Source organism: Rhipicephalus microplus, chromosome 2 (assembly GCF_043290135.1).
Source record: "Rhipicephalus microplus isolate Deutch F79 chromosome 2, USDA_Rmic, whole genome shotgun sequence".
NCBI classification, from domain to species: domain Eukaryota; kingdom Metazoa; phylum Arthropoda; class Arachnida; order Ixodida; family Ixodidae; genus Rhipicephalus; species Rhipicephalus microplus.
Window position 1 is genome coordinate 229,421,106 of NC_134701.1, and position 27,254 is coordinate 229,448,359.

Consider the following 27,254-nt stretch of genomic DNA (forward strand, 5'->3'; position numbering starts at 1 on the left):
ACCTCACACTTCGCTACTTATACGGACAAAACACCGCGCGCGACACTGCTTCGGCGTTCCTGAAAGTCGCTTTCATGTTTAGCGGGGGTGGATCTATAATCACCGCGGCCCAGGCGGCTGCAACAATAGTTGTGAGCCAATCGTTATCCGCAATCTCGTCTATGCTGTGTTCATCGACTACTGATTTGTTGTGGGCTGCTGGCTTCCATTATTGCCGTCGTGACTTCCTTGTTGTCTTTTGGGCTTTTATGCATACACCTGCACGTTAGTCAGTCAGCCCGAAGTTCGCGTGAATCCCAATTTATAGCGTCTAACGTTATATCAATTGTGGTAACATAAAGAGGAAGAAAGTTTAAGCGGAAAGACAGGGAGGTTAGCCAGTTCTCAGACCGACTGGCTACCCTGTGCTGGGGAAAGGGGTGAGGGTAACATAAATGTTCTCATATAGCCTTATGATGTTGTTACGCGCAGGAAGTAAATCTGGAGAACCGTGCAACTCGTGCGAGTTCTAAACACGTTTTCGAGTGTGAAGCCTAGAATGAGCAATGGAGTCTGCTCGAAGGTCACAGCAAGTTTGCAAAATGAAGGAGGTCACACGTAAATGCGCGTGTGTGTGGGAATGCAGTAATAGCCAGTTTATACTTTCGCTAGGGCTCCTACAGAGACATTGTTTTCCGAACACCTGGCACATTGAATACACCTCCCATCAACAAGGACTTACGTTGTTTCTCATTGGAATGACTGAAACACCTCCACGGTTGCACCAGGTTTAGATAGCAGCCAAGTGTGAAAACTCATCCGCGCGAACCTTGTGAGAGCACTCCCAATATTTCAAATGATGAAACAACGTTCGTCATTGTTGTCGACGAATGAATACTAAGAAATACAGACAACTCCGTAGAAAAAGAAAGAGCTCTTAGGGATATATATACTTTGCGCAGCATAGTTCTCCATTTCTGTATCTCGATGTATTTGTATTTCAAATAGTTTTATCGAAAGTGTCGATGACAATGGGAAATTTACTTGGTACTTTGCATTACGCAAGTCTCAGTTCCTGCAGAAAGGTGTTTCACAAAACGGTAACGCGAGGGCGAGCTATAGCCGTCTGTCTTGGCAAGCCTCGCTGATTTTTAGTCATTGCGTTAGTGTGCGAAGGACGTTGCCGCCGATCGAAGTGACTGTAGTGTTAGCAAAGGAACGCACTGACTTGCAGCATGCCGCGTTCTTCAAGTAATGAGCGTCCTTATTTTCGCCTCCCGTGTTTATTTATCCCATACTGCAGCCCACAGGTTCCTTACCTGACAGGAAATATGGTTTAGAAGAATATGAGTTGGAAAACTGCCTGTAATTTATGAGAAACACAATTCATAGAGCAGTATTCCAGATTCAGTGACAGTTGAAGGGCTGAGTGGTTGAAATTTCTGGAGCCGCTTTCCTTTCTTAATATTTACATTGCAATTTGGTTTTCACACACACACACACACACACACGCACGCACGCACGCACACACACACACACACACACACACGCACACACACACACGCACACACACACACACACACACACACATACACATACACATACACATACACACACACACACACGCACACACACACACACACACACACACACACACACACACACACACACACACACACACACACACACACACACTGTTTATTGCACTATATAGAGCGTTTAAAAAAGAGGGACACAGTGGTATAACCCAAAACAACTTGTATATTCATATTGGCCGATCCACAGCTCTCTTGGAAGAGGGATAGCGACATTAGAGGGACAGAACAACACTGGATGCTTTCAACATCCGTTGTCAGAATATTGTTGGAAAGTAGACAGGAAAGCGCTTGCTCTTTTTAGCAAGTTAACAAGATCACCGAATAGACGAAGAGTATCTCTACATAGCAGATGGTTCGCCGTGCACATTTAGTCTCGAAAAGCATGTGTTGCAGCAGCAGCTGGCAGAGAAGTCGCTTTCTATAGAAATCTCCGGCGTCGTCTCTCCTGCACTGTGTCTGCGACGTGACCTATACATCTCGCTGTGTTACTCACTAAACAGCCGGCCAACTTTACAATTCATCATAGTTCCCGATGGTGCAGTCACGAATTCGATTGTCGTTGTCAGTGTATAGGATATGACAAAGCGTTTGTCCTTGTCTCTGTGTCGTCGTTTTGTTCTCGCGCTATAACTATCGTCATGCCATACCAACTAGCCCAAGCTGCCACATTACATTGCGGGCGTTCTTAGTCTTATCTGTGGTCTGCGTCACGCAGGCATGTACCACGTTTGATACACATAAGCTATGCTTACCTGCCCCCAGACGCCCACATCACCGAACCGCTATTTCATGTGTCCGAGCCAGGGAAGCGAAAGTGAAACGCCGGCGTAAGGAGTTTGATGCACTGCTCGGAGGAGGAAACAGTAGAAACTGAGCGAGAAAGACGTCCCTGAACAGAACACAAGTAATCACGAAAGATGATGATGATTTGTGGGGTTTAACGTCCCAAAACCACCATTTGATTATGAGAGACGCCGTAGTGGAGGGCTCCGGAAATTTTGACCACCTGGGGTTCTTTAACGTGCACCCAAATCTGAGTACACGGGCCTACAACATTTCCGCCTCCATCGGAAATGCAGCCGCCGCAGCCGGGAATCGAACCCGCGACCTGCGGGTCAGCAGCCGAGTACCTTAGCCACTAGACCACCACGGCGGGGCTAATCACGAAAGAGATAAGGTGATTATTAAAAATAGTGCTGAAGGGCAGATGAGAGAAGATGAAAACAAAATAGCACAGGGGAAGTAATGAATTATAGCTCCATAATTTGTGCTGTATTCACATTGTATGGAAGTTCTTTTGATTTTTGGTGTTATTGAGACGCTGCAGAATTGCTTAATGTCGTTTTTTACAGAGTAATGCAGTTCAACTACGCCTAGCAGTGCGCCGAAATACTAGGATGAGAGAGTTCCAAATAACAAATATTTGTCTCTTTTGTTAATCTGTTTTTTACTACATCTATCATGGTTTGCAACCGTAGCCGATGGGTTCGCAAGGCGTATTCTCCAGTTCGAATGAATTTTCGAGGACTCATGTGGATTTTCAGCAAATTTTCGAGGTGTGCGTCAGCCCTTCTGTGCTTGCGCTGCAAATACTTTCGACACGCCCTGATTGGGTGATATTAGAACACTGTACCGTCACATCTATTTCAACTGCTTTTATTTTTACTCGATACTGTATTATTGCTTTCATTTCGTAGCAGACAGCTCTTCCACAAAGACCCTGAGAGTAGGCCTCATAACATGAATCGCTTAATAACAAGTGTTCACACATTGGAATGCGATCGACAAAATGATTACGAGGACTCGCGATGGAGGAAGAGGAAGTCAGAGCGACGTTTTTATTAGCTTAGCTGAAGGAGAAAGTGTACGAGGCAGACACAATAAACAATCCTGTACATAACACAGAACGTGGACATAGCGTGACACATCTACACTGTCAGAAAAAGCCCTGAGATAAAAGCAAAAACAGAAAGAAATGACGGGGAACTAACCCGCAGCCGGCCAGCCTAAAATGGCGGCTCTAGCCGCAGGCCGTTTAACACGGAATATTCCGTTCGTTACACTACGTAATTACATGCTTCGCGAATAGCTTACGGGAGAAGGAAACACCGCTTTCTGTGAGTACTTGATATAATGCAACGACTGCTGTCATTTAGCGAATTCTTGTCATAGATCTTGTTCTTGTTGACTTTCTCTTGTGGCTCATACCCATGCATTGTGGGGGAGTGGCCAATAATTAAGTAGTCTTATAAAATATGATTCTATTTTAGAGTTAAGGAAGTTATAAAATGAAAGTGTTAAAAATTTTAGAACGAAATTTTGATGTTAGCTGAAATGTACCCGTACTCTAAATCTTTTGTAATAGTAATAAAGAATAACCTACATAAAAAGCTAACTTAAAAAAAGAAAATAAGTTATGCATATGTCGACACAGAAGGATAATAATGTATACTCGTTTGTTTGTCTTTTGGTTTCATTCAGATAATTCCTAACTGGCACGCAAACTTTCGCACTGGCAAACCCAGAAATAGAGGCTCCAAAAAAAAAAAAAAAACAGAATCACGGGCATGAATAAATTTATTCCAGTAGCACGTAAAGGACTTTCAGAGTTGGATGACTGCAAAAAACTGACACAAAGGTAGCAAAAATTGGAGCATGCGCGCTCTTTGCATGTGGTATGCTGCTATCGTTTTCTTAAAAAAAAAAAGAAGTCATATGTGCGAGTTTCGCGCAATGACTGGTTTATACCACACCCTTCACAATGCTATTCTGAACGGCGTGTTACAAATCATGCGGATGTTTTATACACGCAGCGGCAACCCGAGAACTATGCCAGTGTTGAGTGCTTTTTGTTTAGAAAAATTACAGAACTATCCATATGCGTCATTAGGGAAGTATTATCAAATCACTTTTCTAGGGGCGAAGCTACTTAAGGGACAGCCTTGTCCGGTGATATACCTTCGTCCACACCCCTGCTACGCAGCCAGTGATGTTCCGTACTACGCCGAAGAATTTCCTATTTCGTGGATTCTTCCCTGTAAACGTTGAAGAAATTCCCTGCACAATAGTACCAATCATGCCCCATCAACAATGCTCACACATATATATAATTACAAGTGTCTCACGTATGGCGAGTTTTGAAGTTATGACTAGCCCCTCTACTGCCACATATCAAAATTATGACTTTAATAATTATTATACTGTCAGTACACTGCACATTGTGGGCTTCATGTCTCACACCACCAGCGAACTAGAAATCACTAAGCGTAAATATCAGAAAGAAATCTCAAAGGCCATGCTTGCGAGGTGCATGCGTCAGAACTGATTACAGCAGATGAAGGCGCACTGTGACCGCTAATTATTGGTTGTCGTAAGGGAATATTACGATTCCTGAAAATCGCTGCAGTATAACAGAGATTCCCTTTTTCCCTTTGCCTCAAAATGAAGGACCAAAACTTCCCGAAAAGGGAAAATTCTCTGCACGGAACATCACTGTAAGCAGCTGTGAACAAACACACTGGCGTCATCCGTCCATCCACCCGTCCGTTCATTATACTCGTCGATGACTTCAACGTAGGCACCGTCAACCTTAGCTTCTAGGTTCGCCCACTCATCATTAATTTCGTGGAGATGCGTGGCATTTGTTAGCTTGTTTTTTTTTTTCATCGAAAACACAATTTTATTCTTGATGAAACAAACCTAAGACACGTAAACGAGGGCACGAGATGACACATGACGGCAATATATATGCGCAGACCACCGAAAGAAATCTCGCACATTGGCGGGAAAGTTGACACAAAGTTTAATCACGCATGTTCAATAGTGTCAGGGCCCCTGTCAGTCAGGAGCACGATAAGCTGTTTGTACGGCGAACTTTTTCCCGGCAGTGGATCACTATGAACTAGCTTGCCCTTCTATTGTTCCATCGAGTTGTCATGCTTCTATGCTGAACTCACTCACCTTTAAAGATTGTAAACATTGTAAACGCAGGGACTCGTGATCAGTTTTATGCACTTGTGACCGAATATTTTTATCAATAGGGCGTATATGACTGTATCACTGTATTCTATTGTTCTGTTGACTGCTTGCTGTATTTTGATGTGTGGTTACCACTCCTGTATTGGTCCTGATGAGGACCGACAGTATCTGTAAATAAATAAATAAAGAGATGTCAGAGGAAACTGCGTGTTTTCTCCTTTTGTGTGTATAACTTGATCCATGTCAGGATCTTGTGCAAATTGTTTCTACATTTTCCCGGTAAGAGAAGCTCAGTTATAAGCATTCAAAGTTGGGTGAACTGGTAGCGGAATCGAATCCCGGCTGTGGTGGCTGCATTTTTGATCAAACAGGAGATGCCTGAGGCCCATGTGCTTAGAATCAGTTGGACGTTTGAAGAACCCCAGGAGGTAGAAATTTCCGGAGCTCTCCCCTATGGCATCTCTCATAATCAAATGGTGTTGGCACATTAAACGCCAGTTATTATAAATAAATTTGGTGAGTTGTTGTATTTCATGATTAAATAGAACAGCGCGAAAAATACGTACGCATCCGAACACACATAGGGGGAAAAAAGGGATGATTGCCTCTTTTTTTCTGTTTCTTCCGCTGTGTCTACGTTTTCTTGCGCTATTCAGTTTTGTTATGCGAACCCAGTTAGTTGATGTATTTACATACCCGCAACCATGATCTAAACAGGTGCCAAAAGAGAGCCAGTAGCTTGTATGTACTGGAAGTGGGGTGGGGAGTGTGGGTGAAAAGTTCTCAAGCCACTATCCCATGTATTTCATTGGATGCTTGGCCTGGGAACTTTTGTCTCAGAACTGTACATCATTACATTTTTCATCATTTAAAATCCTGCCGGTGCCATTTCAATTTGCGGTGTCGGCATCTTCAAAGCGTTATCACTTGAAGAATGCGAAAATCATGCCATTGACTCTTTAGAGACGTCACCCAATTACGAATGTTTCATTTCTTTAAAGCTTCCATCTTCTGCTGAAACCCTGTCTTCGAGTTTAACCGTCAAACACTACTGCAGTGCCTATATATTATAACAACACTGACACCCCAGTCTTCCAACTGTGACTTGGTCCTTTTTTTTTGCAAATGATCAAGGGTTCAGTGGTGCCAACCTACACTGCTAAGTCGTTATCTCCCTTAGGAGAAATCAAATGGCTGTGTCTGCGAACACGCGACTATAATACCTCCTTATCGCATCGCGGTGGCAGCTCTCCAGGGGCGTTCGTGGACGGTGACGACGGTTTATCGACTCACCACCTTTAGCTTACCTAGCGTCTTTTCACGCGCTTCTTATCTCAAAGAGACGCCAAATGTGCATCCTCGAAGGAAGATAGCGTTTTCAGAGAAGCAAACATCTAGCATGTTTTATCTTTTGATGTGCATAGAAGTCACCTTCATGCGTGTGGCCCCCTTCCGCACATGTCCATTTGTATATACGAGCTTGTGGCACCGAGAATCGTTCGCGCAGTTGCTCTGACTGCGTCTCTTGATGAGTAATGAGGCGGTCTGTTGGCCTTCGGCACTCACTGCTCGTGTTCAGACGCAGCTGTAGGTGACAAATACATTCTTCATATACTGCTCTCTATTATAAAAGTAAACCCTGTCTTTAAAGGTCGTGAAGGGCAGGAAGGAGAGAAGGCAACGTACTATATAGCTAATGGACGCATGTTCATCTGATACCATTTTCAATCGCAGCTATAACATTAAAACCTCAGTCGGAAGCCCGGTCGCAATGGTGGCCCGACACAATTTTCTTATTTTCAGAGCAGCTGTGAAAGGTACAACACTTTCACGTACATGCATGTTTGCATATCTCATGTGCACTGTACGTGTTTAGCATTTGACACGTATTTGTGGAAGGCTTACTAAGAAGATTACAATGGACAGGAGATAACTGGAATCTAAATTTTAATAGAAAGAAAACCCACTTCTTATGGTTGGCAAAGACAACAGTGTTATGACGTCATGTGAACATCAATGAACAGCGAAGAAGGCGCGCATTCGACTCCTCATTAATAGACTCGGCACACTCGTGGTATCGACAGAAGTCATCAGCGATTCCGCGGTGCTGAAGCAAAACAACAAAGACAGCATACAAAGCACTGAAAGCTATGTGCCCTTTTATTAAATTACAGGCGTGCGGTACACCTCTTTCAACATTGTGCGCGTGTACAAGGGTGTGGGGCACCGAAAGAAACGGGAACAACGTGGTGCGCTGTTTTCATCGCGATCTGACAATAAAAGGATGCTGGAAATGTTCTTTATTGCGTCATGGATCACTCTAGTGGGTTTCTCTTACCATCCGGGCTGCAACCGCTTGAAGAGAAATGCGAAACAGCAGAGAACGTAGATGCCGGACTGTTCGCGTTTCTTCCCACTGACCTTGTACGTCTGTCTACGTGTGTAATTGTTTTTACCACTGCGTTTTCTTAGAATACCATGCCAACGTTGACATTTTGCTTCACGCATGTTGTGCGCATTGACTTCGAGCTCTTCAGCACGCAAATACAGGCAGCATCGTCTTACAATAACTACGAGTACGTCGACGAATAAGAGAAATAAACTTAGGTAGCCGAGGAAATTGTTCTTTATAGTAATAATACATGTTGATTTAAATGCTTCATTGTACACAAGCGATATTCGAGGAACGAAATGATTTCGTGGCCGCTATTACCCCCCCCCCCCCCCCCCTGTGAAGCGGGCGTACAGGCGCCGCTGCTTCAAGGGAGAAGAAAACAGCCCTGTTATCCAGCTGCTATAGGCTGCCTCGCCACGCAGTCAAGTCGTCGAGATGATTCATAGGAACAGATGCTGACAAAAAACAGCGCGGAAAAGCGAGTATAATGCGGCTTCAAGCTGGGAGTTGTCGTTTCCACTTCTTTTTGTGGGCCTTCGCCTGGCACTGTCGTCCGACTTTGCGACATCTTTCTAGCAAAAGTCGACATATGCAAGGGTGCTCCTGCAGAGCTACTAAAAGGTCAACGTTGGTATGAAGTATCGCACATGTAAAGCCGCAGGCACATATGCATACATACGATTTACTGTACAGTAGATCACCGTGGGATACAGGAAATGAATCCCTAATTACGCGTATTTTGCCTATACAAGCACCTAGTGGAAAACAAGTAACGCAGCGACAGGAAGTTTTCAGGGCAAGTTTCCAGAACAAGTTCCCACGATTACATGTATAGTCGTACGAAAGTCTAGCATTGTGAGCAGTATATACACTGTAATATGACGGTAGCGTAATGATCATGAACAGAGAACAAGTTGTAAACATCATCTATGGGAGATATCGAGTTTTTTTCTTTTAATTTTTCATTGCTTCAGCTCTTCTTCATTGGCTGGCTGTATACACTGTGGTTTCTCTCTTGTTGCAAAGCCGTTCTAATGGCTAGCAAGACAAGTAGAGCCGCCAGAGAACAATTTTATACAATACTGCTACAGCGCTCACGAGGCATGTATAAACTAAATGAGGTGAGGTGACTGCCTACTTTCAGCACCATTATTTGTCGTGGCTGTTTTCAAGTGGACTCTGTGCCTTTATTATGTGCCTGTGGACGTACACGCATGTATACAAGTGCCTGCATTAGTGTAGAAAATCTCAGTTCATTTTCATTTTGGTATTTTGCTTCAGGGGTTTCTGAGGGTTTTTTATAAAGCAGCCTCGTTTTACTGTCTTACAACGATGTAACTCGAGACTCATCCTGAAAGCAGATCCTTTTTATGGATTATGTAAGTGATACATGATAGCAGTGCCCAGGTTTTTCATTCTTGGATACACTGTGCCAATCAGGCTACCTTACGGCCACGTCTGATGACGAAAATTTCAGGTTGGCCCCAAGGTTACTTTGACTACTTTGGAACGTGCACGTTTCGGTGCATTAGGTAGCCATTTTTTTCTATTATTGGCTCATAAAATACACAGTTTCTGGCCATTTTTGTCGTGTCATCCGATGCACGCGGCATTTTTCTCGAGTCTAGAAGGCTGGTTGTAATGCTGGATATAATGCAACAACCATTGGCTTCTTTCATAAAGCTGGTATTTCAACCTCTCACAAATTATACTATTATCAGCTGAGTTCTAGATATAAATATGAAGTAAGACATAACGTACATAATCTAGACATCCTACGAGATTTGTAAACAAATGAACACTACTATAAAACGAGACATAGAGAGCATTGGAAAGTTTTCACACCCCGTTTCAATACTGGTATAGAGCGTTTATGTTATTCTTTACCATAATGAATAAACCATTTTCAGTTAATCAATATTGGTTTGTTTTGTTGTTCCTCAGCTGCACTTAGATCTATGTTTGTATAAGAAAAGTAATTTAATTGATCGTGGTGTTGTATTCTTGTAAGCTTTTTTGTATATTTGTATATTTTTATTTTGAACTAATCATATTTTTTATGTTTTCGTTTGTGAGCTGTTTGTCTTTGCTGCCCACATGCCCTAGCCTATTTAGGGCTACGGACTAGTCAAGCTGCCTCTCGGCAGCTTTTTTTTTTTTTTCGTAGTCCTCCATCTGTCAGTTTGTACAGGGTGGAAATAAAATTTGATTTGATTTAGTGCACATCGAGGCAACACGGAGTAACACGCGACGTGCTTGCAGATATAGAGTGCCGAAGTTGCGTGCATGTTCGCTCATGCATCACTAGAGCGCTGCCCGCCTTGTATGCTGTTGCCACGTGCAAGTTCATAATTTTGATACGCAAAGCATGTTCTTGTGCGAACTCCACAGAAAATAGGTCCGCAACAAAATCGCGTTGTTCATATTGAAGCGAATTTCACCATCTCAAGCGGGACTAGTATGCAGTATTGTGTAAACTTTTTAAGTTTGGTGTGTGGCTTCAATGAAGTCCGATTAAATTTTTAATGTTCCTACTTTCTTGTGGGCATACATTTTCCAATATTACTCAGTATATGATAAGCAAACTATTCTACTTGGACTATATATGCAAGCTCACTAATTTTATTACAATTTAATCATTTACTTTGAATTAATCTATAGCTTGAAAACAAAACGAGAAAAAAAGAAATAGGCATGCTTCTATCTTTATGCTTTTCTTACTGAAATTGTAATATTTATTCTGCGATACTGAAAAAGGCCCTCATAACATCGCTTCTGTTCTACTTGCCTGCCAATTTGGCGCTACGTTAAATCAGGAATGACGGGGCTACTAGACTACTTGTCACTTTAATTCTAGTTTCTTTTCAAATCCACCTAACAGCAACCCTGTCGGTGACTGCTAAGCTGCGATAAGCACATAACCATGCACCACATGGCGGGGCACAACCTTATAGTATAGAAAATTTGACGCACTTCTATTCAATCTTGTTCTTTCTTTGTGCTTGTATGGATCAGCATGCTTTGAAAGACTTCTACGTTGCACGAAATCCGAGAAAGGCGGAAAACCTTCATTACCAAGCTCTCAGTTTGCTTCATTGTTCTCTTTCAGTCTGAGATACCTCCCTCAACCAGAACTGCTACTTTAATTAAACTTCAGATCTGGCTTCAGGTTAGGCTCAGACATAGTGATTCTCATTTAATGTTAGAGCCCACTATTTCTCCGCTTCATTCATATTCCTTAACCACTTTCACACGTTCTCACTGTGCAGTGAGGAACTGGAGATGTGTTTTGGCATGCAGCCTTTGTACGGTTAAACTCACCTGTACTTGCGCTGTTGCAAAGTTTGTTGCAAAATTGCAATATAAAACCGTTCACAATGTTTCCTAAGGCATGATTTATTTAGCCACCAGGAGGGAAGCTGTTGGAGAAGTGTGTGGTTTTCGCACCAGTTATACTTTCCAAATAGAAAAGGAAGGCGTGAGTTTTGCTGGAGGTTACAGAGAAGCAAGAAGATCAGGTGATACGCATGCACTTAGATAAGGCCCAGAGGTTGCACGTCACGTTCCTCGGCTTATCTGGGTCGGGGAGGTCACCCGTCTGGCACGGCTCGAGCTGATACATAATCGCTGTAGAGCGCTGTCGCAAAACACCGTTACGAAACCGGGGCTTTTTTTTTCCAAATCCAGACCACGTACAAGAATCGAAAACAGTAAAACCCATCGAAGACAAAAACAATACACTTGTCATGCACAGGGCACGATTTAGTATTACAACGCACACCACAGCTCATTGTCTGGCTACTTACGTCAAATTCACACCTCAATGCACAGAAAATCTACAACCATAAATATAATAGTTGTTGGAGTCTTTCGTCCCACATTCCTGATACAGCTACAAAGAACGCCGTAGGGAAGGACTGCAGAAATTTTTACTTCCCAACTTCTTTAACGTGCATCTAAATACAAGTAGGCGGGCCTTTGGCATTTCGCCTCCGTGAAAATGCAGCTGCCTCGGCCGGGATTTGATCCCGTGACCTTCGATCATCGGTAAAAAGCAACATAACCACTATACGAGCGTGCTAGGTTTGACAGCTGCTGGGTGATACTTTCCTCTCATTTCGTCAGCCAATCACTCTCTATAGGGACCTTCCGTGAGACTTTAAAGCCGTGTCTCTGTTCACCAAAGCACTGCATGGTCCTTTTAAAACCTGGTTATGGACGTTAGGTTACGGTTATACATATGCCCATTATACGCTTTGCCTCTTCTGACTGTCGTCATGGTTGCCAGCCTTGTTTTATATGTCATTCTATCCATTTCCTGACCTATCACATGGCTGTATGCAGGATACCAAAATGGGCCTCCAGCCAACACTGCCCTTCTTATCATTAAGCATTTATCTCTCTATTGCCACCGTAATCCTTTATCTTACACGTTGCACACTGTTGTTTGTCTGTTGTGCACGCGGTATCACCAGCCACGCAACTAAGGAGCCCACGGCAACGAGAACACGAACAATGCACGGTTTGAGAGTGAGCACTGCCCGCCATTGTTTGCAAACACGAGCTTGTTTACGTGCACCGGCTGTTGTCGTTTTCCTGAAACGTGCACCGGCTGCTGCTGCCGTTGCACATTTCAGGCCAACGTTTTTATCTCGCAGGAACACGACTTCGCAAGGACACCTTTTACAATGTTGTGCACGCCACGTGCTGCTGTTATTGTATAATGCTAAACCGCGCTTGTGAACTGGACGAGGATGACAATGGAATACGGTGCCTAGCTTCTGCATAGTTTGTATAAAATTTGTGAGCCACATGTTCCCAGTCTAGCATTGTTCTATCACAATGTAGTTCTCTGCTGCAGAGAACGAAGGTAAGATCACGCTCGCCAGCAAGCAATGACTTGGTAGAATAAGAATGTTCGAGAAAACAACGCCCATGTTTTACAAAACAAGCTCAGTAGAGCTTGTTTTTTTGTAACAGTGTATAGGGAAGTGCCAGAATTTAAAGCCTGGTACTGCTGTACGGTTGCAGTGATTCACAATGCCTAGTTGATTGCTGCAATAAATATTTTGAAGAAAGAAGCTGCGAAAAAAAGAGAAAAAAACACATGATGGCGTATGCAAGAAAAGGAAAGCAACTCCCCATGCACCATCCTAAGCGCTTCCAAGCACTTGTGCGAGGCGCTTCTAAGTCTGTGATCGTCGTCTTGCTAGGTTTTTGCACGTATTATTTTCTGCCGATATACACCAAGGTGCACAGCTCACTCAATTACGCGGTTAATTAACTATATTTGTGATACATTTCGGGGCTATTTGTCTGAAGCATATATGCAGTATATATGGATGAATGTCAATAAAATTGGCATAAAGAAAAGGCAGAAAGCAATAGATCCAGCGCTCACGTTTCAAGCGCTTCGAGAAAACATCTTCACGAGAAATCGGCATTCAAGAACACGTATATACACAAACACTTAAGTATGATCACTATTCACCTTCGTTTGATAAATCGATCACATGTTGTCTATTGTGAAATGAGGCTGAAGCATACTTTTCACTCTAATACACGCTTCACCCAATTCCGTCAGACTGCATGAAGTACAGATATGAACAAACGATGAATACAAAAATATATACATAAAGAAAGACCTGGTGTGAAACTAACAAAGAACGAAACTTGTTTTTGCTGTGCGGGTGTTTTGAGATTGAATGATACGTGGGGTTTAACGTCCGAAAACCCCCATGAGTGTTTCGAGAAACTGTATTGCTGCTTGAATAGATTGTATTTAGTGTCGCGAATATGGCATGTAGTGTTGTTGTTATCGTTGCTTTAACAAGAGTGTTGAATTGCAACACACCAGCGCACGAATATGAGGAGTACACGAATGAAGAGCACACGTTATCCTGTATTTTTTTTTCTTGCTTATCTCAGTTATTTCGTTAAGTTGTGCACCAACTCCGTCAACATCACACACAGCTAAAACATTTCCCTGCCCTCGTGGTCCACCGCGGAAGTGTAGCGCTTACAGTGCACGGCTGTTGAACCGATGGTCGCGGGTTCGACCCCGGCGGTCGCATTCTGATTGAGGTGAAATGATAGAGGTCGTTGCACTATGGTATATGGTAAAGAAGACAAGACGGTCAAAATTTCCGGAGTCTTCCACTATACAGTGTACCTCACCATGATATGGTGGTTTTGGGACGTAACTCCTTATTATTATTATTATTATTATTATTATTATTATTATTATTATTATTATTATTATTATTATTATTATTATTATTATTTTTATTATTATTATTATTATTATTATTATTATTATTATTATTATTATTATTATTATTATTATTATTATTATTATTATTATTATTATTATTATTATTATTATTATTATTATTATTATTATTATTATAAGGAAAATTTGGTCCTCGAGATGTTTCTTCACTGGTGATTTGCAATGCTATACTAAGAAGATTACAATGGACAGGAGATAACTGGAATCTAAATTTTAATAGAAAGAAAACCCGCTTTTTATGGTTGGCAAAGACAACAGTGTTATGACGTCATGTGAACATCTATGGAAACCTAAAGAAAAAAAACATAAACAGACTAAAAAATTTGCGTAAAACCAAAAAACAGGGGTTATCTACAAAACTGCGAGCCAAAGGTTACTCACTTCATGAGAACGGAAACTTCAGCAAGTTGGTACGGATTAATCCTGATTTTAGCAGTGCACTAAGGGACAAGAATTACAAAAAGAAGGTGCACCACATTGGCGCGGACTCGCAACTTAAATTTATTATGAAAAAAAAAAACATCCAAATAGAAGGGTGAAGTAAAAAACAGAAAAAATATGTAGTGAGTAGGCAGGATAACAGCTTGTCATAGGTACATGGAGTTTGACGTCCCAAAACCACCATATGATTATAAGAGACGCCTTAGTTGACGGCTCCGGAAATTTCGAACACATGGTGTTCTTTAACGTGCGCTCAAATCTGTGCACCAGGGCCTACATCATTTCTACCTCCATCGGAGATGCAGCCGCCGCAGCCGGGATTCGATCCCGTGACCTGCGGGTCAGCAGCCGAGTGTCTTAGCCACTAAACCACCACGGCGGGGTAACAGCTGGTCATTAAGGGTATCTGATTGGATTCCCAGAGTACGTGAGCGGGTAAGGGAAGACAGAAAGTTAGGTGGGCCGATGAGATTAGGGAGATTGCGGGTATAAAGTGGCATCAGTAACCACAGGACCGAGTTGACTGGCGGAACATGGGAGAGACCCATAGAGTGGACGTAGAGTCAAGCTGACGATGATGAAGAAACAGAAGACAGATCTTTGTAATCCACATGTGCAGGTCGCACTTAGACATTGAAATGCCGCGTCACTTCCGCGTCTACAGGAAAGGAGATAAATGTATCAATCTACCTTCTATCGCGCTAAGTGACGCGGACTTTAAATACCTAAGCGCCACGAAGACATGTTGATTAGATTACAAAGATTATCTGCTTTCTGTTCTGTTTTTTCACTTCACCTTTTTACTTGCAAGCTTTTTTCTTAATACATTTCTGTTGCGAGTCTGCACCCGTGTTGTGCACCTTGGTTTCCTAGTCCTCGTTTCTCAGTGCACAGCTAAATTAAGGTTAACTCGCTTGTTTTTCGGAAGACAAACGCACTCCGTTTCAGGTATACCTGCTATGCTTCTTCGGATTTTCACGGATATTCCCATGACGTCTTATCAGTGTTGTCTTTGCCGACTGCAAGAAGTGGGTTTTCTTTCCATTACACAAAAAAGCCCAAGTTTTCAATTTTTTGTCCTGTCAAAGTGCTCATACGCTCTCAATTTTATCTGGACTGTCGTGAAATTTATGGTTAGGCCAGTACACATTACCTGTAGGATGGCAGATTGGGCTAGTACGTTGAATTATGCGCAGTGCTTTAACCACAGCGCAAAAGAATGGGGCCAAAAAAGCATCGTTTGTGTCTACTTTTTTTCTTGACCTCGTCCTTAGAGCTGTTGTTAAAACGCCATGCATGTTACCAGGTTCGTGCTGTTAACTTCCGGTGTATTCCCCACCAAAAATATTGTGAGGATATTACCGTGGTTATATAGTATTGTGAATCTTAACCTCTTCCCCATTGGTAAGTTCATTTTGATGTCATGGGAAGAGCTTGTTTTAAACATTAACTTAAACAAACAAGTCAGCGAGCGCATTTTGTGACCATGTAAATACGTATATACCGACTAGAGATGAAAGTAATAAACGCGATTAGAAGAGGCGCCCCCGTGAATGCCGCTCACTTAATGCGGCAAAGTTTTTGATGACATGCATGTAGAAACGAGCGTTTCGTCGGCCGTGACGAAGAACTTGGTAGAGATGCTCGGCTCTTCGGACTCTGTCGACGCTTTCTCGGCCGTGTGCCTGGTGACGTCGGACCTTCTCGCGTGTCTCAGCACGTCGCAGTGCGCGCTGCTCTTCTCCGGGGCCGTCGCGCGCGACGGCGTATGTTTCTTGGACGCGGCTCCGACGCCTTGTCCGGGAGCTGCCGGTCTACAAGACGTCGACGTGCCGCTACCACCAGCCTGCTCGCCAGGCTTGATGGTCTCGTGGCTAGCATCAAGGCTGCCAAGCAAGCCTATAGGGAACACCAACAAGACGGAAGAACATAAATTTGTGCTAGTCAGTAAGCATTCGATATAAAAAAAATGAGATACAGGGTACGCACATACGGACACCACAAGGAAGTCGGGGCACCACAAACGTCTTGTGGCGTCCCGACAACGCCTTGTTTGAACAAGACGTGCTTCTCTGGAAACATTCAAGACAGGCTATACAACATACCAAAGTAAAAATTGGTGTTTTAGCCCCAGTAACGTGGCGATGTGTACGATATCGAAAATATTTGCTGATAGCGCGCGAAAGTGGACTAGTTGGTACATAGTCAAAAATTGAAAAAATGGAGAAAGATCACCAACTTTCGTCAAGTTTATTCAGGGAAGTCACCCACAATATAAAAGAAGCATTATAACATGCGCAAGCCCCCCCCCCCCCCCAAAAAAAAATACTTACAGTACATTCGAAAAGAATGATCAAAGATACGAGTGGCAGGAACAATTAAGGGTGTGAAGCGCTTTGTCTTTAAAGCTTTTCATATAACGCGTACGAAGCAGGCTTGTGTATGCGTTTTGTTTCAGTTCATATAACTACAGGATGTTCAACCAACAAGCCCACTACCCTATACCACTATTTTATGATAATGCCGTGAAACTACTTTCGGTGTTTTGATGTTTCTTGACGAAGTAAGGAGCTGATGAGTGGTATCTCACAACTTTTCAAGAGGTGGTGTCCTAATAGATTAAACAACTTTGTATATAAACCCTGTACAGCGATATGTAATAGTATATTGTCGCGACCACCAACAAGCGAAGCTAAGAGCTGAGACGGTGACACTTTTTATTCAAAATAAATGCAATCTAACGCCATTTTTAATAAAGGAATACGCTGACACTCTCATAGCTCGTCGTTGCATAACTCACTTCGTTGTCCGAGTCATTCACCGTAACGCTCCCAATATATCCGAGACGTAAGGAAACAAATAGTTACATACGTAATTTCACCACAGAAGTAGCTGCAGAGGAGTCTGATTGTATAACATATGCGCCGGATTTCGTGAAATTCGGTGGACAGCACTGTATCATGAGTGATATATCTCAGAGTATATACTATATCCGTTGCAGCGACGAATCGCTGAGCCCTCTATTCACTTTTGTCCATAGTAAACGAGTATTCACTTTTGTCCCTATAGCAACGCTAAACATGGACATGTACCATGGGTGTGTTGTATATGTACATGAGCAGCCAAGTTGTCTACTGAAAAGGGCGCCAACAAAGCAAAACGGTGCCTATAAAATAGAAACAAAAAGTCAGTGAATTAAGCTCTCTTAACTAGCAATGTCTCCTCAAACGAATTTAACGTTTGTCTGTGTCATTGCTCATGTTTGGGGTCACTATATAACCAAAGCCAGTGTGGCGCAACTCATATTGAGCGTGACTGCACCAAATGTCGCCAATGTGCAGCCTGGTGTACCTTTGTCTTCGCGGGGTGAGCCTGGAGGCGACGGGGAGCATTCGCACGAACGCCTTTGGGTGCTCGAAGGCTCCTTCGGACTTGCTGGTCCGAGGCGCACTTCGGGGGCGGTTTTCGCCTTAGCGGATGGCGTAGCGGCGACGGATCGCGGCGTGCGAATCGCCTCGCCGGCGCAGCTGGCCTGCACCTCCGCGTGCGTTCGCTCCTGTATCGTGTGCAGCGTCGAGCTTCGTTGCGCGTACGCCGCCTTCCAGGCGGCGATCTGCGTCGTGGACATGTGCGACGGGCTGCTACACTCGGAGTCTGCACTGCTGCCCGGCTCCAGAGGTGGCGTTTGATCGCTGTACTGCTTTATCATGATCAGCACCAGCACCTGCACCGGAGTGAACCATCGTCATAGACACAAATAAATAAATAAATAAATAAATAAATAAATAAATAAATAAATAAATAAATAATAACAAAACAAATAAATAAATAAACATCAGGGGTTGTATGCGTCTAAACCAAGCTATTTATAATTTTATGCGGGATTACCACCAGCTGTTTCACACCTTCATCAAGTAGGGTTAGGTGGACGCAATCAGGTTCAAAACAAAAAGTTGCTAGAGTGGAAGCTCTCGCAATGCTTTGCCAGCAGTAGTGAAGCCAGCTTTTGCCCTCCAAAGATATCAGAAACATGCTATTTTCTGGTAGTGCCCATTTAGACATCAAGTAGCTTTGACCTGCTAGTCTAAAAGCTACGTTATTTGTTAATTAACAGATGGTTGTTTCTGATCAAAGAACTAACATAGACGAGTATCGGCGACTTCATCTCCAATAAAATTTGCCTAGAGAGGATTACTAAGAAAATCTAGTAAAGGACGCACTTTCAGCACTATTCGACAGAAAAGGTTGCCGCGTTAAATTCGCTGCGCATGCGAGCAAAACGCTCCTTCCTCATCATGTACATCTTTGGGTAGATGATAATTTCCACTCCAGCAATTTTTTAGAGGCGCAGCTCCTTAAAGCGGCACCCGTTTGTCCTTCGTAGTAGTCGTAGTCGTAGTGTGTAACCAGTCTTAAGTTTTGCCGGTGGGAGATTTGTCCTGTGCGTTGTTGAACAATAAAAAATTCGCAGCGTGCGCGTTAACTAAAAGCCGAATTCTCCTGTCTCTCATTCCCCATTAGCAGCCATTGGCATGTACATTGCGCACAATCTGACAAGAAAGGGTTGCTACGTTATACTCGCTGGGCGTAACCTCCTTGGTTATAGAAAGGTTTAGCGAGCGTTGAGCCTCAGTGCCATAAATACAGTGAACTATATAGTATATACCATGAACTCGAAGTGGTTAAAGGCGGGAAGTAGATACGAAGCGCAAGACGTAAGACAGTGTGCGTGTGCCTTCATTCGTTCAGTCCTTGGAATGTCCGCTGCTAGGCGGTGCATATATATGAGGAATATATGATGAAAAGATGCGAGATGGTGGTACTTGGAGTGTTGAATAGATGGGCGAACGGACACACAAACAGATGCATGAACGGACGCACGGATGGCTGCACGGTTACATGGACGGACGCAGTGGCGGATGCATGGATGAACGCTGGGACGGAGGCACAAATGGACGTGCGGACGCACGAACAGACGCACGAACAGAGGCACGCACGGACGGGTGGATGAACGCACGGACGGTCACACAGACGGACGCATAGACGGACGGAAGCAAGAACGAATGGACGGACGGATGCTTCACCCCACTCTCAATCATTCACTCCGTGGATACCCTGTCATTTTTTTTTTGAAAACTTCCTTGGGTGGAAGCTGTAGGTAAATTGCATAGAGTTTCCTAAAATTAACTAAAGGGGACTCTGGCGCTGCTATCGTTCAGCGACCATGTGAATGATGGGTAGTACATATATTTGCCTATTGTGGGTGGCGAATCGTACTTGAGGCTTCGTTTATTGCTGGTTACGGTTTCGTTTTAAAGAAAAGAACGAACCCTTTTAAGCTTCGTGACCTGGTTTAAAAAGGTAAGCTTTGAAGAAATAAGACAGCGAAGCACAACCGCTGAACATTTGCTGATTTTTGTTTCGTGAGAAAACAGCTCCAAGCCACACGAACACACACGGAGCCAGAAGCAGGCCAGAAGTATGAACATAAGACAAATGTGCGTACTACCCATCATTCCCATGCTCGCTAAAGCGCCGTGCGTTGCAGCTCCCGTAGACACTAGCGCCAGAGTTCCCTCTAGTGTATATTGGGAAACTCTATGATAAATTGTGTCAGAAGACAATGGGGCGTCCACAGCAGCTGTGTGGACACAGACGCCAGCCATTTGCGATGGAAGCCTGCTTTCGGGGCATTGCTGTGGATGCCCACGTAAAGCTGATCGATCAACGTATCGCTGATATTGAATGCATACGCATGCGTGCATGTTCTCAAGCAACACTCAAGCCTCTCTGGGGCTGCACCTGTTGTGCACCTGCGCAAGTATACAAAGGGATCGACAAGCAGTCGAGCGTGTATACGCTGTAGCAGTCACGCTTGACGCACCCACTACCCTGCTCAGAGGTCAAAGAAGCTAACAGGTCACAATTTCAAATAGCACCCACTCTACCACATCTCCTATCCGCAAACACGAATGGTCTATACCAAGGCATATGCGAGTTAGGACAAAAAAAAGCAGATCCCACGTACAGTGGGAATCGATGATATGCGAAGCACGAATGAGAAAGGTTGATTTGTCACTTTAATATCAACTCACCTTTACAAGGTGGAGGTAAATGATGCAGTACATGACTTCCGTGCCATGATTATCATGTTTAGACATGTTTTTTATCTTCATAATCTATTCACGTCACGTGATACTAAATTTTACTATATGTGGAGCTAGCGAAACGACCGCGAGCATGCTATGGGCGTGGTATGTCGTCATGTTGTTACATGACACGCGTGTCAGAATTACCATTTTTGCACCAGTAATACTATCGTCATGCATTGACGTCACGTAACACCAAATTTAATATACGTGGAGCTAGCAAAATGGCCTCGAGTGCATCATAAAGGGCCCAATATACTCCAATGCAGCATTGACGCGTGCGCGCGCTCAATGGGCACAGCGACGCTACGTAAGCAAGACGCGAGCTCTCTATTTCGTGCCGATGTTTTACTCAGACAACACTGCGTCTCGCTCTTTTCGTGGCGGAGAGACGCCGGACACGCTGAAACGCGTATGCGTCAAAGCAATGCAGCGCGGAGCGCGCTTGCTAATATATGGCAGGACCGGTGTCTGGCGTGGCAACGCCGGCGTGACTTGACGAAACTAACACCGGTGAGCACGCGCACCACGTCACGTCGAAATGTATTTGCGCCTTCACTGTGGCATGTTGTCATGTTCTCACATGACACACATCGACTTGAATGTAAACAATTGACAGAAGTCTGGTTGGGTATGAAGCCTATCCTACGCAGTCACCCCTGAGGAAGGAACCAAGTCGGTTCCGAAACGTCGGGTTTCTTCAAAACTTTTGGTTGGAGTTTATATCATCTCCCATGACACACATTTCATGATTATCATGTTTCCACCAGTCACACACCTTCGTCATTCATTGACGTCAAGTATTACCAAATTTGGCATATGCAAAGTTAGCAAAACGGCCGCGAGCGCATCATCAGTGTGGCATGTAGTCATGTTGTTACAAGACACGCATGTCGTGATTATCATGTATAGGTCTGTCGTTTACTTATATCGTCCGTTCGCGTCGAGCAATACCGAGTTTGCTACATGTGAAGCTATCGAAACGGCCGCGAGCGCATAATGAGCGTAGCATGTAATCGTGTTGTTACATTACAGGGATGCCATGTTTATCATGTTTGCACCAGTATCATACCTTCGTCATCAATTTCCGTCCCGTAATACCAAATTTAGTACAAGTGAAGCTATAGTGAAACGGCCGCAAGCGCATCATGAGCGTGGCATGTAGTTCTGTTGTTACATGACATGCATGTCAGGATCTTCATGTTAGGGTCTGCCGCTTGTATTTGCCATGCAATCATGTCATACCATGTCAGTTTTGCAACATGCCACGTGAACGAAACCACCGCAAGAGCTGCAGGACCTTAAAATGTAAATCTTGACATTCATATCATGATTTTTATGTTATGGCAAGTCAAATATATTCTTCATACAGTCATGTTATGTCATGTCAATTTTGGTATCGATACCATTATCAAAACGTCCAAGAGAGCCTAAAGTCATAGGCGGATAGATAGATAGATAGATAGATAGATAGATAGATAGATAGATAGATAGATAGATAGATAGATAGATAGATAGATAGATAGATAGATAGATAGATAGATAGATAGATAGATAGATAGATAGATAGATAGATAGATAGATAGATAGATAGATAGATAGATAGATAGATAGATAGATAGATAGATAGATAGATAGATACGTGCGAAGTCGCCAAAGCTCGCCAAGAAATGCTTCGCATTTAAAAGTGATTAACAATTTAGAGTACTCGGTACTATGGCAGTGCTGAAAGCCATCCCTGGGACCTCACAAACGATGAGGCTGCATATGTGTTCCATAGCACCCCTTGTGCATGATTACGTTGAGACAATAAAGAAAAAAATGCTCTATAATCACACGGCAGAGAGCCCGCTAAAAGGCGAAGGCTTTGTACTGTGGAGTTCTTTATGTTCACCGAAACCCCAACGTTTCTTTTTATTTTATTTATCCGAGTGTGGTTTATCTGGCTGTAAGAATCAGACTATTATTTAGCACCTATTGCCAGAATTTCGTAAGTTTTAAACCATGGTGAGCATATGGAAGAAAAAGAGAGGTCATTAAACTGAAGAGGAAGCGCTCATTTACCATCGCGTCAAAGCGATCATGGTTGAGACAATTACTCTAAGCGAGAATGATTAAAATAACGGAGACGACCAGCCCCAATGAGCAAGTTACTATCCCAGAGCGCCAGGTGAAACCAGCACTTCATTTCGACCGTGACCGACCGTCTGTAAGCTGCGGAAAACAAGGACCTCGTTCGTATAGTCTTTTCCAATCCATATTAAGGTAATTCAAAACGTTCTCTTTAAAACTTCACGGAAACTTCAAGAGCTACTGCTAGCAGTGTCTCTCGGTCGTTGCGTTGCAATAATTAAGGACTCACTCCAAAACGCACTTCTTCCACAATAGTTCACCATGCGATCGGCTTACGTACCTTAAATATTGTCGCAAGAAATATTTGAGGAAGTGAGGACTTCGAGTTGATTTTCTGAAAGAAGAGAGATTGTGCTTGTATCAGCTTCACTTCAATATCTTAAAGCTATTCATTAGCAGCATACATAACCTTCACGAGTCAGTTGATAGGCTAAATATTAACGTCAGTTTCATACTTTTCATATAAACTATCAAGTAAATTATCAGCAATTCTCAGCTTCGTGATGATATGGTATGCAATATTATTTATATGAATATATATATATATATATATATATATATATATATATATATATATATATATATATATATATATATATATATATATATATATATATATATATATATATATATATATATATATATACATAACAGTATGGGCACCTAAACCTTCATCCCATTAGGAGCAGGAAGCTTCGACGTGCACAACTGGTCTGAATCACCACCACTGCAAAGACTGCACGTTGCAGTCGGCATGGCGTTACGAGTGTAATTCACCGCACGATGGCTTGCTATTACTGATAGCTGTTCCCAATTCGTGCGTCAGAATACACACCTTGATATGATATGCGGGGTTAAACGTCTCAAAGCCACCATATGATTATGAGAGACGCCGTAGTGGAGGACTCCGGAAATTTTGACCACCTGGGGTTATTTAACGGGCACCCGAATCTGAGGACACGGGCCTACAGCATTTTCGCCTCATTCGGAAATGCACCCGCCACAGCCGGGATTCGATCCCGCTACGTGCTGGTCAGCAGCCGACTACCTTAGCTACTAGACCACCGCGGCGGTGCAGGGCCTTATTGCGATTAGTTCAAACTCAGTTAGCTTTTTATTTCTCGTGCGAAAAGTGTCTGCGAAGTGGAGTAACGTAGCTTAACAAATCGAAACCTTTTATTTTGCAGCCTAATTTATTTATTAGCCAGTCGGTTGGTCGGTCGGTTACTTAGTGAGGAGTTAGTTAGTTAGTTAGAAGTGAAATTCGCTCACATACATCTACAAAGGCCATGACCCTACGGGGGAACGATGGCTGTCTTCTGGTAGGGACGCCTTCAGTCGTGGTCTCGTAGTCCTGCGTGTACAGTCAAGTTTATCTTATAATGTGGGAGCGAAAAATGTTAAGAAATTCGTTCTGTTCATGCTGAAGCCTAAATGAATGCTTTCACACGTATGCGGGGTGCATGTCTCACCGTATCGAAGCTGTCGCTTCCTGCGCGATATCTTTCCATCAAGTTGCCTTGCATGTAATCCAACGACGGCATTGTCTGTAGATAGAACAAAGGAAGTGGCATCTCAGAGAGGTTGTAATGTGCTGTTTAGGGTGGTATAGCTGCTAAGAATTATTACAGCTAAGCTCGCAATTGCTCAATCTCTTGGTACTTTTGTATTTTAATAATGATGCTAATATTATTAAAACGTGGCTGATCTACCTGTATAGGAATTGATATTACACGAAAGTGATACGTGTCTTTACAGAGATGGTTGCGCGTTTATTGTGCATTGTTTGAGCAACAGCAGCACATTGCAAAGTCACGTTAAGAACAGCAAGTGGCTTGATATACTTGCAGCGCACACCCCAAGCAGAGAGTACTCATGAAATTAGCATACACATGACGAGCAGGAAACTAACAACTGTCACAGCTCGACACTTAAAGCGCGCTGTACAAACTGAAAGACGCTCGAAACGAGTGCACAAGTAAACACAGGACAAGCGCAAACAACTGTCAATATTCTACCCGCGTCGTGTGTCATCGGTGCACTCTTTTTGTAAACGCGGCCACAGCAGCGTCCGAAGTCACCTTCATCTTCTCCCGAATCACGAGTATAATAAGCACGCGCGCGCAGGAAAGACCCCGCTCTGTGGAGGCTACGACCTTTAGAATAGGCCAAACGCGAGACCATCGTGCCATCCCGCCACACATAACTAAAACGTGCTCAAGTTTCGAAGCTTTGAGTATTGCCAAATGGTGTATTGTGAATATAAATGGCTTGGCGTTAGTTCTCCACACTGCGTTCACTCCGAGGCGTATAGCGGTTAGCACCGCACGCTGAGAATTGAGAGGTTGCTGGCTCTATTTTGCACATATGCTTGCCTTCTGTTTTTGTCTTTTGAATCTCTTAGTATATATTTTTTCAACGTCTCTTCTGCGATGGAGGTACGTCAGCGAATAAGTGGTGGACCCCTGCATAAAACACTTTCGTGTTTATAATAATAATAATAATAATAATAATAATAATAATAATAATAATAATAATAATAATAATAATAATAATAATAATAATAATAATAATAATAATAATAATAATAATAATAATAATAATAATAATAATAATAATAATAATAACAATGTCGGTTTTTACGTGCAAAAACTACGCTATCATTAGCAGGCACGGCGTAGTGCAGATCTTCAGAAATTTCGATCATAGCGTGCTCTATAATGTGCATTGACACCATACAATGCCCAAGCATCTGGGATTTTGCTTCCATATAAACGCAACTGTGGCAGCAGGGATCGAATCCGGGACCTTCGAGCCAGAATCCGAGAACTGTAGCGATCTATAAAATAGCGCGAATTTAGGTGATAAGAAGAAACAGTCACACACAAACACAGGCAATGAATCGCGACATTTGGGCTGATGTTATGTAGATAATGCGCAACAAGCTACAGTGAGCCCGCATACCTAAGAAGCAAATGTTCTTATAATGACGTCATAGCTGCATATGTTGTCTCTTGGCGAGTTTCAAGACTTTAAGGTTTCGATCAATTGATGGGCCAATCGACTGATGGAACTAGAAGATCCAAACCATGATATGATTACGAGAAGCGCCATAGTCAAGGGCTCCGGAAATTTTTGACCACCTGGGATTCATTAACGGGTATCCAAATCTAAGTAAATGGTCCTCGAACATTTTCGCATTCATTGAAAATGCAGCCTCCGCAGCCGGGATTCAATCCCGTGACCTGCGGGTCAGCAGTCGAGCAATAACCACTGGACTACCGTGGCGGGTACTTCGAGGTCTCTCCTTGCTTTGGTTGTATTCGAAATGCTTGATACGCATTACATAATCAAAAAAGGAATCGACTACGTGATTCAGTCCTTTGGCGGACCAATTAGAATACGCCTACTTTACTGTGAAAACTCAGTGATAAAAAAAGATGACTAAAAAATGCAGCATAGTTACACGTCATACTATTGTACGATGTTGTACAATGTACTAGGTACAAAGTACTATTGTACAACACCTTCGCAGTTGGTGCGAGCGTTGCGTCGGGTCAACCCTCTCAGGTATATAATGTTTGGCATAGTACAAGGTGATTATAATTTCCAGAAGAGTATGTAGACCACTGAATTAACATTCGACTATTTTAACTGCTTCAAAACTATATACTTTGCTTTTTCATGTAACACGTAACTGCTTAGTGCTTTAAAATCACTTAAGTATGAGTTGCGGTCGTTAAAGTACAATAACATGACTAAAATTGTTAGGGATGTACTTTCCCCGATCTAGATGACATCCTTCTGTTCTTCACATATATTTTATAGCTATATATTGATAAAGTACATATTCATAAGCAGGTAATGCCACTACATGGCTGAGCGAAAATAAAGAAGGATAAAAGATAAATGGCCAGCTTACGTCTTCGCTCGTGGTCTCCGTGTGGACTTGCAGGGCCCTGTAGCTCTTGAAAAGAAACATAAGTTTGATCAAGACTGTTTGCACTTGCCTTATCAGGTCGTAGAGCACATTTCTTCTTGAAAGAAGAGGCACTAATTTAGACACCACGATAGCGAGACAAGAAGAATAGTGCCGCTACCTATAGTTGTCACGTTGGCTCCCTTTCGTAGTGTTTAAATTTGCGCCTTCCCTTTCAATATGCTTCACCGATTTGTCACTAAAGAAGTGCTTCAAATAACAGGACACCCGGCTCGTGATCATAAAGGCAAATATGCATATGGGCTTAGTGATCGATTTTAGCAGGTCTCGGAGAAGCGCTCGCATAAAG

The 27,254-nt window shown here is 43.0% G+C and overlaps 1 protein-coding gene across 1 annotated transcript; it reads right to left on the minus strand.

Moving 5' to 3' along the window:
- Positions 1–15,449: 15,449 nt before the first annotated feature.
- Positions 15,450–26,954, minus strand: LOC142787388 (uncharacterized). The gene is made up of 6 exons (XM_075884740.1): positions 26,888–26,954; positions 24,438–24,512; positions 24,242–24,319; positions 23,246–23,299; positions 18,035–18,407; positions 15,450–16,582 (listed from the first exon to the last, which is right to left on the minus strand). Exons 1-6 carry the CDS (start codon positions 26,945–26,947, stop codon positions 16,248–16,250), a joined length of 975 nt encoding a protein of 324 aa, XP_075740855.1. The 5' UTR covers positions 26,948–26,954; the 3' UTR covers positions 15,450–16,247.
- Positions 26,955–27,254: the final 300 nt, after the last annotated feature.

Coding starts and splice junctions, on each gene's coding strand:
- LOC142787388 (XM_075884740.1), bottom strand. CDS start 26,947: ATGTTTCTTTTCAAGAGCTACAGGGCCCTGCAAGTCCACACGGAGACC. Junction 23,300..24,241: donor GGGTCATGGCCTTTGTAGAT/GTATGTGAGCGA, acceptor CTCTTCTTTCAG/AAAATCAACTCGAAGTCCTC. Junction 18,408..23,245: donor TTCTTGCGACAATATTTAAG/GTACGTAAGCCG, acceptor ACTCCGGTGCAG/GTGCTGGTGCTGATCATGAT.